Source organism: Lycium ferocissimum, chromosome 10 (assembly GCF_029784015.1).
Source record: "Lycium ferocissimum isolate CSIRO_LF1 chromosome 10, AGI_CSIRO_Lferr_CH_V1, whole genome shotgun sequence".
In the NCBI taxonomy this organism is placed as follows: Eukaryota; Viridiplantae; Streptophyta; class Magnoliopsida; order Solanales; family Solanaceae; genus Lycium; species Lycium ferocissimum.
This window is the reverse complement of record NC_081351.1, coordinates 24,418,053-24,431,571: the sequence shown is the minus strand read 5'-3', so window position 1 is coordinate 24,431,571 and position 13,519 is coordinate 24,418,053. Positions and strand designations below refer to the sequence as shown.

The 13,519-nt window shown below is 31.6% G+C and overlaps 2 protein-coding genes across 2 annotated transcripts; one reads left to right on the top strand and one right to left on the bottom strand.

The window, feature by feature from the left end:
- Nucleotides 1–98: 98 nt before the first annotated feature.
- Nucleotides 99–2,307, bottom strand: LOC132032920 (small ribosomal subunit protein eS27y-like). Its single transcript, XM_059422724.1, has 4 exons — nucleotides 2,218–2,307; nucleotides 831–932; nucleotides 700–728; nucleotides 99–432 (listed from the first exon to the last, which is right to left on the bottom strand). Exons 1-4 carry the CDS (start codon nucleotides 2,218–2,220, stop codon nucleotides 306–308), a joined length of 261 nt encoding a protein of 86 aa, XP_059278707.1. The 5' UTR covers nucleotides 2,221–2,307; the 3' UTR covers nucleotides 99–305.
- A 2,723-nt stretch (nucleotides 2,308–5,030) lies between these two features.
- Nucleotides 5,031–11,056, top strand: LOC132032919 (uncharacterized protein At4g14100-like). The gene is made up of 3 exons (XM_059422723.1): nucleotides 5,031–5,306; nucleotides 7,041–7,292; nucleotides 10,734–11,056. Exons 1-3 carry the CDS (start codon nucleotides 5,096–5,098, stop codon nucleotides 10,898–10,900), a joined length of 630 nt encoding a protein of 209 aa, XP_059278706.1. The 5' UTR covers nucleotides 5,031–5,095; the 3' UTR covers nucleotides 10,901–11,056.
- Nucleotides 11,057–13,519: the final 2,463 nt, after the last annotated feature.

Below are 13,519 nucleotides of genomic sequence, written 5' to 3'. Positions count from 1 at the left end.
TGCCGTCTCCAGACCCAAAAAAACGATGCTAACAAGATTAGCAGACTCATAGTGGAGTTCAAACAGCGAGCATAAGAGTTCAAGAATTTGATGGAGAATTTCAGGAATCACCACATAGAACAACTAATATATAGCAAAATTCAAAATCCAAGCGTGAAACCCAATTTAATTGAAAACAAAACATCATCAGCCATTGAAGACTCAAAATCCTTGTTCTTAAGAGATCATAAACAAAAACAGGATACACCAAAACTGACTTTGTTTCCCATATAAACTTTTCACTTTCACTTCAACTCTAAAAGCACTTAGTCTCCCTTTCTCCTGAAAGAACAACCTTCAGTGAGTCTTGCACGCCCACCAGTCGGCTGGCACAACACTGTCTGGCAGTTCCCGCATACCACCACTGTCTGCGAGTGACTGAACACCGTCGTTCTGCACATATATTTGTTCAAACATCAAACACTAAAGGCGGACATTAATTATTTAACACGAGTTCTACAAATCTGAAAAATTGGTTTTGACCAGTTTTTAAAGCACAAAATTCAACTTTTTAATAACTCAAAATGTCATCAAATCACAACTTCAACTCCCAAATACTGTTTTTCAACTTAACTTTAAATACTACTTTTTTCAAATCTCTATCAATTCATGTCCAAACGACAACTAAGAAAAATGAGCAACAGGAAAAACAGAACTTACATGTTAAAGCAACCCTGGCACTTGACGTCCTAGAGTACAGAAAAATAAACAAATTGCACATCAATTTCAATAATTCAAAAGACAAATACATGATTTCAAAGTATATAAACGCATTGAAGAATCATTTTTACCATGAAGAAAGAGTCAGGAGATTGAACCAAACGTTTGAGCTTGTGCTTTCTCTTCTCATGCTCGGCTGAAGGGTTCAACAAGTCGACATCATTTGGAAGAACCTTAAAAACCCAATTATAACAAAAAAATGTTAAAGCAAAATTTGAAATTAATATAAAGAACATAGAACAAAATTCGAATCGATATAGTTATTTCAGAAGGAAATTGTTGAGTTCTCAAAATTTGAAAAGCTGGTTTCAATCAGTTTTTTTCAGCACAAAACTTCAAACTTTTTTAACAGTGACATATATATTTGCCCAAACACAATTTTGACTTCTAATTATAAGGGGAAAATTTTCAAGAATATACAGCCCAACATAAAATATTATGGCACATAGCCCTATATACAATATTATACAACATTATACATAATGTAAACCTTGCATAAGTGTATGAAAAGTGTTTATACACAAATATGGGCTAAACCGGGTAACAAACTCAAATTTGGGCTACGTGGCGTAAATAATTTTCCCCATAAACATACGAGTGTAATTTTCCAAAAACAGGGAAATCTTGAAACATATATAGACCAACATAGAATATTACGCCGCGTAGCCATATTACAACGTTATACTTGCTGGAAAGCATTATACATAGTGTATATAACAGGTGTTTATACACAAATATGGGTAAACAGGGTAACAAACTCAAATTTGGGCTATGTAGCGTAAATAGTTTATCCCAGCGTAATTTTCCAACAACTTAGCTTTTTCCAGCACAAAACTTTGAACATTTTAACAGCGAAATATATGTCCAAACACAACTTAACTTCAAATTATTACAGCTAATGTTGAAGCAAAATTCTGAAATTAATTTGAAGAACAGAGAAGTAAATTTTAAATGATATAGTTTAACTTTCAAGCAAAATTGTTTATACACAAAAATTGGCTAAACCGGTAACAAACTCAAAATGTCGGCTATGTGGCGTAAATAGTTTCTCCCAGTAGACATAGATAGAGCATAATTTTTCCTTTTGGAAGGGAAATTTTCAAAAATATACAGCCCGACATACATTATTACGCCACATAGCCTAATATACAATATCATACAATATTATACAGTACTATACATAATGTATCAAAAGCGTATAAAAATTGTTTACACACAAAAATTGGCTAAACTGGTAACAAACTCAAAATATCGGCTATGTGGCGTAAATAGTTTATCCCAGTAGACGTTTCAGCACAAAATTTATAACTTATTAACAGTGAAAAATATATATATATGTCCAAATACAACTTTAACTTATAATTATAACAAACAATGTTAACGCAAAATCTCATATTAATATTATTAAAAAAAAATTAAAAAAAAAAGTAAATTCGAATTGTTATAGCGAAAACTCACCATTTTTGCGAAATTAAGGAAGAGTGAATAGAGGCAGCTGAAAAGCGGTATGGTTTATTAGGGTTTTAAAACGAAGTTTATAAAGGGAATTGTGAATGTTGTGGGCCGTTGGATTGGTGGAACAGTTTTAATCTTGGCCGTTCGTTTAAGGTCTGTTATGTTAAGTAGGGCTTTGAGGGTAGGATTGTACATTCACAGACTTTTCTAGTTCTTCCTTATGTTTATCTTCTGTCTTGGGAAAAAGTGCAAATATACCCTCAACTTTTCGATTTAGAGCTAATATAACCTTTATTAAAAAAGTAATGCATATATATTTCTGTTGCTATACAAATTGTACAAGTGTACCTTTTAAAAAATTATTTAGCTTATTTTTTAAATAAAATCATTGAGCCCGTTTGGATGGGTTATATAAAATAAACTTATAAGCGAAAAAAAATAAGTTGGGGTATATCAACTTTTTTTTGAAATAAAGTTATTTTCATGGATAACAAAATCGTTAATAAAAATTAAAATCAGTTTTAATTTTTCTTTTTTAAGCAAAAATGGGCTTTAAAGATCCCAATCTCATTCAAAAAAAAGCTGAAAATTCAAAAAAATTTGAATTCAAAAAAACGTCATTAATCGGTCATGTATTTTTGGCCAGATCAAACCATTTGGGGATTTTGGAGAATAAGAACATTTGTTATCACATTATATTACTATACACTAGTTGATTTGATTGAAGAACTTATTGTGTCTAATCTATGTCCTCTGTCTCTCAATTAGTTTTTTTTTTTTTTTTCCTAATAAAACGAATTGCAGCAAGTAATGAAATTCACAAAAGATATATATGATTGTCAAGGAGTCAACTCTTGGAAACGTTTTGTTTAATTTTGGGATTTCTGGTGGAAGGATTTGAGATTTGACTGGAGAGTAAGAAGGTGTAAACGACAAGTGTTTCAGAGTTTTTTTCAGTTGGCCAAGGGAAAGAAGGAATAACGGGTTATCAGTATGAATCTTTTAGTTGGATATCGGATCATGCGTTGAATTTTAATTAATTAGGGTATAATTTAAAATGGACCACTAGGAGGATGATAAATGTTCCTCCTTTAAAATAAGGAGTATATCTGTGCCAAAATATAATTAATGGGGTATATTTGAACCTAAAAAATAACGGTAGGGGTATATTTGAATCAAAAGTATAACGAAGGGTATATTTGGCTTTTTTCCAATAGTACAGGGGTATATTTGGCCCTTTTTCGATAAATAAATCTACTCAAAAAAATGGGCAGATTTATTTTTTTAAATCACATTAAATGATTTTTTTTTTTTAACGAACTTGCAGCAAAAAGGGTATATTTGCCATCGTGTAATATATCTCATATGCATTCTTTTTATACGAAGTATATATATTAATTGTAAAGTTGAAGGATATATTTACTTGGCAAAATGTTATTCTATATATGACCTTCAAGTCCAAGAATAATGAAAAAAAAGGTGGTGTTCAATCATTAATACAATACAAAATTGAATTTGAGTATTTTCGTTAATACTTAAGCTCGCGTATGTTTGTGTCATTAAATGTCTGATCTAAATATGTCCTATTTGAAATGTTTTTAATTAACTTAATTACGAAATTAATTAGTCAATTAGCACCATAGCTTAACACGTGTAACAATCCATATTTGATCTCACTCATGATGCAAGATGTTGAAATACCTCCGCCCTCCTGTTATAACTTCTTTTAGATTAAATAAAAACAACCAGTTGAATATGTGGCAGAGTGTATAGGATAGCTTGCTGCAAGGTGCGCAGGAGAAGAAAAAAAGTCGTAAAAATGAGTCTATCTGGTATAATAACTTCATGGCAGTTTAGGTGAATTTTATTAACACCTAAAATTTTGGGTATGATCTCGCATGTATTGACTCAAACTTTTTCACATGTATTGTCACGTGAAACTCTTTAGAGAAATTTTTGGAACGTGATATTCATGTTGCATTTCATAGTCTTTTAGAGATATTTTAATATGAGTTTATGGTAATTAGGAACATTACGTAAACATCTAATAATTTATTATATTTAATGAATATAAATTATTAAATATTTAACGAAAACTAATAAAACTCAATATATGTTTATGAGACTATTTTAAGCTTATCTTTCAAAGGAACAAACAATTTTTGTCATTTTCTTGTGGTTTGTGTGTATCAATCTGGGTCTTATCTATACAATCACAATCGCCATTGCAATTGCAAGGCCAATGCAGAAATCATGAAGAGTTTTTTTTTTTTTTTTTTTTCATTTTAAATACCACTAAGAATACTTAGTGGGTGATATTATGACCAAGTTTTTTGAAAGTCCAAAGTTTTTTATTTTAGCTAGCGTTTGGACATAAATTTAGTTCAAACTTGCAATAAAAGAATTTTGAAAAAACGTGTTTTAATTGGCTTGGCAATATGTTACAAACTAATTAAACTTAAGTTGTATTTATTTACATAGACAACTTTCGAGTTAATTAAATACCCAACGTGGCGGACAAAAAAGTGTCATATATAGAGTTAATGACCTTTGGGATGAAAAAAAAATACTAAAACTGCCATTAAATTTAAAGATAAATTTGTACCAAAGTAAAATAAAAAAGGGATATTTAGATCGAAAGTAAAAATAAGAAAGGTATATTTAGACAGAAAGTATAACTAGAATAAGTTAACTTTCAAAACAATGGATTATTTAAAATTGAGGGTGGGTCATTTGAGAGCTTACCACGTGTCCCTCCATCAAAATTATGAGCCAATTTGTGTCAACTATAATGGGAGATGCCAATAATTCACCTTATCTTTTCATAATATAAAGAACAGTCACAATCACTATTGACAATTGCAAGGCCAATTCAGTGAGCATGAAGAGTGTACTTCTTGTAATTGTAGCAATACTTATTTCTTCTTCTTCTTCAAATTGCTCATTGGCAAAATCAGTGCCAAAACCAGCTAATTGGCCACACCAATTCCACTCATTACTATTTGTTAATTACAGTGGATCATTAAGCTTAATTGACCTTTGGTATGATTGGACTAATGGACGCAATTTCAATATCATACAGGACCAGTTAGGTAAATTCAGTAGAACTCAAAAGAATTGTCTCAAAAATCCTATATTTTATGATGAAAAATCTATTTATAGCTTGTTTGATTGAACTTTTTGGAAAGCGAAAAGTGCTTATTTTAGAAAATTGAGGTGTTTGATGAAGCTTTTAGGGAAGAATGAGTGTTTTTGAGTAATAGCAGAAACTATTTTGCGTATGCATGCGTAGAACTCGAAAATTTTGTCTCAAATTCTGTATTTATGGTTAAAAATGTATTTATAGCCTTTGTTTGATTTATTTTTTAAATCACAACTTTTTGGAAAGTCAAAAGTGCTTATTTTAGAAAATTGAGGTGTTTGATGAAGCTTTTAGGGAAGAATAAGTATTTTTGAGTAATAGCAGAAACTGTTTTGCGTATGCATGCGTAGAACTCGAAAATTTTGTCTCAAATTCTGTATTTATGGTTAAAAATCTATTTATAGCCTGTTTGACCGAACTTTTTGGAAAGTCAAAAGTGCTTATTTTAGAAAATTGAGGTGTTTGATGAAGCTTTTAGGGAAGAATAAGTATTTTTGAGTAATAGCAGAAACTGTTTTGCGTATGCATGCGTAGAATTCGAAATTTTTGTTTCAAACTCTGTATTTATGTTTGAAAATCTATTTATTGTATGTTTGGCCAAGCTTTTTGGATGTCAAAAGTGTGTGTTTTAGAAAATTGAGGTGTTTGATAAACTTTAGGGAAGAATAAGTGTTTTTAAGTAATAGCAGAAAGTGTTTTGCATACACATGGGTGGAGCTATAGCTTTGACTACGAATCCAGTAGAACTCGAAAATTTTGTCTCAAATCCAATATTTATGTTTGAAAATCTATTTATTGTATGGTTGGCCAAGCTTTTTGGATGTCAAAAGTGCTTGTTTTAGAAAATTGAGGTATTTGATAAAACTTTTAGGGAACAATAAGTGCTTTTGAGTAATAGCAGAAGTTGTTTTTCAAAAGTTAATCGACCTTTTGTACGATTGGACCAATGGCTGCAACTTCAATATTATACAGAGCCAACTAGGTAAGCTGTGGCGGAGCTATAACTTTGCCTACAATTCTGGTAGAACTCAAAATTTTTGTCCCAAACTCTATATTTATGTTTGAAAATCTAATTTGTAGCCTATTTGACCGAACTTTTTGGAAGCGAAAAGTGCTTGCTTTAGAAAATTGAGGTGTTTGGTAAAGCTTTTAGGGAAGAATACGTGGGTGTTTGGACATAAAAAATCTGAAATTGGATAACAGTAGTATTTGGAAAACAGTTGCAAAATGGTATTTGGAAACTAGAGTTGTGTTGGACATGAAGACAATTTGGAAAAATGTTAAATTTTTGTGAGTGATGTGGAGTGGAAAATGCAAAAACAGGTATTTGGAGTTTTTCAAATTCCGGAAAATCATAACATGATTCCGGAATACAATTCCAGAAAAATAGTGAAAATTATCCATGGCCAAACGGTCCCTTAAGTGTTTGCAAGAGTTGTTTCTCATAAATTTAAAAAGATAGAATCACTTTAGAAACATTGGTTTGTGCTGCTCTAATATTGGTAAAAGTGCATTTGAAATTGATTAGTCAAACAAAATAGTTTTGACAAAAAACACTTTTCAAAATAAGCTGGTTTTGAAATTTTGGCCAAACAGGATATATGTAAATAGTTTATCAAGAACTTGTGATTTTCTAGAATTCATAACTCATAAACTCAAAATTCTAGCTATGTTTTCTTTTTAGGTAAGCTTCTCTATGATCTTGAATGGAACAACGGCACTGTATTCCGCTACACTTTAGACGATGATAAGAAGGAGTGTAGTTCTTCGCTGATTGATGTTGGGGTTCTTCGACCTAATTGGCTTGACGGAGCTACTTACCTTGGTCAGCAATCATTCGACGGATTTCTCTGTAATGTATGGCAGAAGGTCGATTTCATTTGGTATTATGAAGACGTTGTCACCAAGAGACCTGTCCATTGGGTTTTCTATACTGGTAAATCTCCCTTTTTTCCTAACATTCATATTCATTATAGTATCTAGTACACTGGTACTGGGCCTTCCATTTAATGGTTGTTTGGATATGAATTGGTTGAAATTTGAAAAATGCAGAGTAGCTTAATTGACACTTGTACTTGTTCCGTTTTGACATTCCGGCTCTTACTCCATGGGGTTTCATCCAGACACATATAGTTGTTGAAACACACTAATTTCAGTGCTTGTTAAACAAATTCACGCCCCTTATGCGCCTGTGTATATCACACATTTCGTCCAAGTCAGTCATATCAATGCCACATAAGGCCGGTCAATGGTCTGAGACGTTTAAAAGACTAGTTTTGACCGAGTTCAAATGTGTCTGGATGAAACCACATGGAGTAAGGGGACGCAATATCAAAATGGAACAAGTCAATTAGGCTGTTCGGCCTCGATAAAAGCAATATTTGAAGTTAAGTTGAAAACGGGTATTTGAGAGTAGAAATTGGCTTGGACATGAAAAAACAGTTGAAAAACTCCTAAAAACTGTTTTTCAAATTTCAAGTTTGAAGTTGAAATAATAGGCAAATTTGATAAACAAACACTTATTTGAAAAAAATCTCCAAATATTTTTTCAAATTTTTTAAAAAATGCATACGGAAAAATGGGTAAGTAACATTTATCAATAGTGGATTGACCTGCTTAGCTGTTTTTAGTTTGCTGTTGTAGTAGCGGATTGGCTTGCTGTATTGCTGTTGGCAACTGTTTAGTTTGTTTGCATTATTTCCAGTTTAGTTTTGCTGTTTTCTTATAGCTGGTTAGGTGTAGTTAGGCTCCTTGTAAGTTGAGTCTGGTTTTTCCTTTTGTAAATATTACTTTGGTATTAATAAAATTTATTTATTTACCAAAAAAAAAAAAAAAAAAATACACACTGCAATCTATTTTAGGTTGTAGTTGGTTTTCTGAGTGTCTCTAAAAGTAGGATTCATGGATTTTGTTCAAAAGACACTGATTATGCCTATTTGAACTTCAATATAGTAGAAAATGTGGGTGAAATATTGCAAGGAAGAATATAAGGGATGTAGATGGAGTATTCTGTTCTCAATTCATCATTGCACCAGAGAAAGTAAGAAAGAACTGATTGTTAGAATAACTGCCCTACTCCCCCCTTTGTAGGATAACAATATGAATATAATATCACGAATGAAGTTGCATTGTTATTCAATTGATGAAGTTTAACTCTTTCACTAACAGAACAATATGACAATATAAATAAAATTGTTGAAACAACTGCCCTGCTCGATTATTCGAAGATAGAAGATTTAGAACAACCCTACTCCTACTCCAAGTCTCCAAATGATCATATAGTTACCCATATTTAAAGAGAAACCAACAAAGAAGAAAAAGCAAGTTCCAAGCTACACAGAACAGCCACTAGATGACTTTGAATCCGAACCTTCTCTTTGTTTATATGAAATTTGGGCTTGTTGACCACTATTACCTCATTTCTGCTAGCCCATAACTCAGCAGATACAGTACATTACATTGACGACTTACCCATTCAGTGTTTGGCACAACGTTCCCAAAATGAGAACTATCAGGAAAATTCAATAAACTCCTAAAAACTGTTTTTCAATTCCAAATTTCAAGTTTGAAGTTGAAATAATAGGCAAATTTGATAAACAAACACTTATTCGAAAAAATAATATTTTTTCAAATTTTTGAAAAAATGCATACGGAAAAATGGGTAAGTAACATTTATCAATAGTGGATTGACCTGCTTAGCTGTTTTTAGTTTGCTATTGTAGTAGGATTGGCTTGCTGTATTGCTGTTAGCAACTGTTTATTTCGCATTATTTCCAGATGATCTTATAGCTGGTTGGGTTTGTGTAAGTTGAGATTTTCCTTTTGGTGATCTGCCCTGTTATTAGCTTTGTAACTATTACTTTGGTATTAATGAAATTCATTTATTTACCAAAAAAAAAAAAAAAAAAGTATTATTTTGTGTGAAGGTTTTCTGAGTGTGTCTAAAGACACATAATTTGAAACATAGTAGAAAATGTGGTTGAAATATTGTATAAGTGAAGTCTATGGGTGGTGAGGTTTTAGACTGTGTGACTGCTATAACATTATGAATGAAATTGAGTGAAGTTTAACTCAACTCTTTCACCAGCAAAATAATATGTATAAATAAAATTGAGATAAATGGAGATAGAAGATTTAAAACTACCCTAGAACTTATCATATAGTTACCCATATTTAAAGAGGATATGATACAGATGATTATAAAGAAAAATTAAAACATTCTCTTTCTTTATATGAACGAAACGTTTCTGCTAGCCCATCTTAACTCAATCATTGACAACTTACTATTTGATAAAATGAGAACTATCAGGAAAATTCAATAAAATAGACGCATGTTGGCATTCTAGCCTTCTTCAACGTTAAATTTGGATTAGGGGTCTCAATGGTATATCGCCCTCCTAGATGATCCTGGTTGGGTTTGTGAAGAGATTTGGTGGTGTAGGCTTTTCGAAGTATGAAAAAGAAAGACACATAATTTGAAACAGGAGTATTATTTTGTGTGAAGTCTATGGGTGGTGAGGTCGACTGTGTGACTGCTAAATTGGAGTTTGTCTCTGGAAAATGAGATAAATGGAGGATCGCAGAACCAAAGTGCGATACGATACAGATATCTCATTCTGGAAAATGAGATATCTTAACTCAATCAGCTCTATATAGTATCATAATCAAATTCCATAAATTCATTGCTTCATTTAGCTAAAAATGATCTGACAGGCCAATGAGTTCATGGATTAGTCACAAGGAGAAGTTTAACCAGACTATATAATAGTATCTGCATTTGATCGAACTACATAAAGACTAACGCAGGTTGAAGAAAACTGATTTTTTTACACTAAACTTCTAATGATGTAAGATCTAATCTGTTACTTTGTCACTTTTGTATTTACATCCTAACCTATAAAGCTCAACTAGCTTTCTGAAGGAATTCGTGTATGTACAACTACCGAAGGCATTCTGGAAAAGTCAAGTCTTTTTCCTCTCTCTCTGTCTCTCTTTTCTTTTTGTCACCGATAAGTTCCTGCGTTCTTTGTTCCTACTCTATTATTTCCTAGCTGATCCAACATATTTCCTGCTTCGCCCTTCAGCCAGGGACGGAGCTAGAAAACAGGATACAAGTTCAGTTGAACCCAGTAATTTTGGTCTAAACCGTGTACTTGTCTTTAAAAAATCATTGCATACGTACACATTATAATTTAAAACCTATTAATTAAAGAAGACTAGAATCTCAAACCCATAAGCTTCAAATCTCGTCTCTGCCTTTGCTTTCAACAAGCTTTGTTTATGCAAAAACTTTGTTGTTGCAAGATTGAATCTCATTGTTGCCATATTCTTTATAAAGGATGCTCGTGTTATAGGAGTAACAAGTTTAGTGTTGCAGGAAGGTCTATTCACGTAATGACTTTCGAAGTTGGTGCAGTTCTCGAGGATACAAAATGGCAGGCCCCTGTATATTGTTTTGAGAAAGAAAAGGTTAAAGATCACCCTACATCGGACAACACTATTCTGGAAATTGGCTCAAATGGTATTTTGAGAGAGTTCATCTAACTGAGTATGTGAATAGCAAGATGTATTTAGTGATGTAAATGTATTTGCCTCCCAGTTCCATCTATTTCATCCCTTACTGTATTGACAATAAGAAGCTTGCTGAAAAGCAGTTAATGCCATCAATGGTGTATATAATAATAACTTGTATTGCTCCGACTCTTCAAAAATGACAATGGGTGCATATTGGATCCTCCAAGAATAGTGTATTTTTGGAGGATCCGACACAGATGCAACAACATTTTTTGGGGAGTCCAAATAACATAGGTCTATCCTATCACGACCCAATATTCCAGTTTGATTTAGTACATCTTTGGCCAGGGTTGGATAATGATATATTTATTGGTTCAGTCTATTATAACCCGCTTAAGTTTAATTTAATCCGCTCATTTGTCACCCTTACTTGTATTGCAATTATCAAACTTGAGGTCCTTGTTACCAAACAGAAAAATGAGAGATTTGACATTTGAGGTTTTCTAATTTTTGAAGGTAAAGATATTTTCTCCATGCCGTTATATGTCCTTCCTAATTTCAAACGAGGTAGCCCACAATTTTATTTTATTTTTTCTGTTTTCTCCTTATTTAATTCAGAGCCTAAATTTTGAATCCAGATAATGTGACATCTTAATGTTTTAGTAATGTGACATCTTAATGTTTTATGCATTCTTTTTACCTTCACTTTTGCATGGACTCTCAAGTTTATGGCACTTGGAAGATCTGCCTCACACTGAAGAATTAAACAATGCAGCATGCATAAATCTTCTTACATTAATGTCAAATATTGCTGGACAACATTGAATGTTAAGAGTCCTTACAACATCAAAAATTGAAAGTCATGTAACTCAAAAATTGCAAGTCATGTAATTCCTATATTGCATATAGACAAGCCCGATACTTGTATTAACATTTGAAGTAAAGAAAAACCAGAAGAAGCCAACAGATTATTAATGGAAAGAATATTTGACTTTGTTCCATAAAATCTCGATCAGTTACAGTTTGATGGAGTCACGACTCACGAGTCATATAAGGACAACTGTATAATTAAATTAATAAATGAAAAAAATATGTGTTATATATAGGTAGATTTGAAATAATCTCTTAAATGTACTCCTGAGCAATTTTAGTCTTTTAACTATGTCATTTTAATATGTTGTTTTTGTAAGTTATACTATTTTTAATCTATTTATGGTGCCATGCAATTTCTGCGGCTCCAAGAAATTTTACCGATGAATTTATGGTGTTGAAGATTGTAAAAAGAATTACAAAATATATATAACAAAAGAAAGAAAAAACACTATCTATGTTTTAAGAGCAATATTTAAAACTTTGAACTAAACTACTCAAATTATCATATTATTAAATAAAGTTTTTACAATAACATTCTAGATAATGTCTTTAAAAAACATGGCTAATATCTTTTTGACTTGAATTGATCCTCACTAATATAAATATTAATATTACTATATGAAGTAAAAGACGACAAGTATGAAAAATAAAAAGGCAACACTAATTTTTTGTATATGTGTTTATACTTAAGGCCTCATATTTAAATTTAGCTTTAGACCACTAATTTTTATGAAATACTAAAATTTAAATACCCATGGGGCTTACGTCCCGTGCCTCGAGGCTTACGCCTGCTGAGACAAATGTAAAATGCCCCGTCTTACGCCCTCGCCTTTTTAAAATACTGGTTCGGATGAACCCCTTGGTCCTTATTGACTCCGCCCCTGCTTTAAGATTTCACAAAACATTCTTGATTTTTAGTTAAACATTTCTTTTTCACAATTCCTATTAAATTTAAATTTACCATATTCAAAATACTCATTTTAAACAAATTAAAAATATCGAAATTTCTCAAACAAAATATTTAATAGATCTATTTTGAAACACCCACCAATAGAAAATATAATTTTTTTTAATGTTAATATATTTATTCAGAGATATTCCGTCTTATCCCACTAAAACCAAATAGTAGTGGTAGTAAAAAGACATACTAGTAGGCTGTTTCCTCGATGATATCGATCACAAAAGAGTTTTGTCATTTAGCAAATATACCACAACACTTTTATGGCGTTCTTGAGGAGAAGGCCCATGGTTTCCTCACGTGTCATCATTTCTTAATTCTATTATTATATCCTTAGTTAGGAATTAACTAGTACTCTAATCTCTCCGTTTCAATTTATGAAATTATTATTTTATTAGGCCATGTAAAAAAGAATGATCTTTTTTTATATTAAAAAGCAATTTACCTTTATAGAATAATATATAATCACATAAAATGGATGTGACTTATTTAACACCACAATTTTTTTTTTTTTTAAATCGTGATCAATCAAACAAGTTCACATAAATTGAATTGGAGGGAGTATTCACTTTGTAGTAGGTAGCATTAGAAGAGATCTATTATTATAGTAAGATGGATCGTTCTTGAATTTTGGCCGGTGTTTTTATTAATTGATGAGGTAAATTATTCGCATTTGATAATTACATTAAATCAATAAATACAACATATTTTTTTTAGTGATTTTTTCTTATTTGTTCAAGCCTTAATGTGACAAAATTATCTGATTCTATTTCATATTCTCTCCGTCTCAATTTGTTTGAAAGTTGATCACTTTGAAG

Bases quoted from the DNA above. Each gene is read 5' to 3' on its own strand.
- LOC132032920 (XM_059422724.1), bottom strand. The intron at 729-830 runs GTAAAAATGATT...TCTGTACTCTAG, and splicing joins CTCCTGACTCTTTCTTCATG to GACGTCAAGTGCCAGGGTTG. The intron at 433-699 runs GTAAGTTCTGTT...ATATATGTGCAG, and splicing joins TGCCAGGGTTGCTTTAACAT to AACGACGGTGTTCAGTCACT.
- LOC132032919 (XM_059422723.1), top strand. From the start codon at position 5,096: ATGAAGAGTGTACTTCTTGTAATTGTAGCAATACTTATTTCTTCTTCT. The intron at 5,307-7,040 runs GTAAATTCAGTA...TTTTCTTTTTAG, and splicing joins TATCATACAGGACCAGTTAG to GTAAGCTTCTCTATGATCTT. The intron at 7,293-10,733 runs GTAAATCTCCCT...TTAGTGTTGCAG, and splicing joins CCATTGGGTTTTCTATACTG to GAAGGTCTATTCACGTAATG.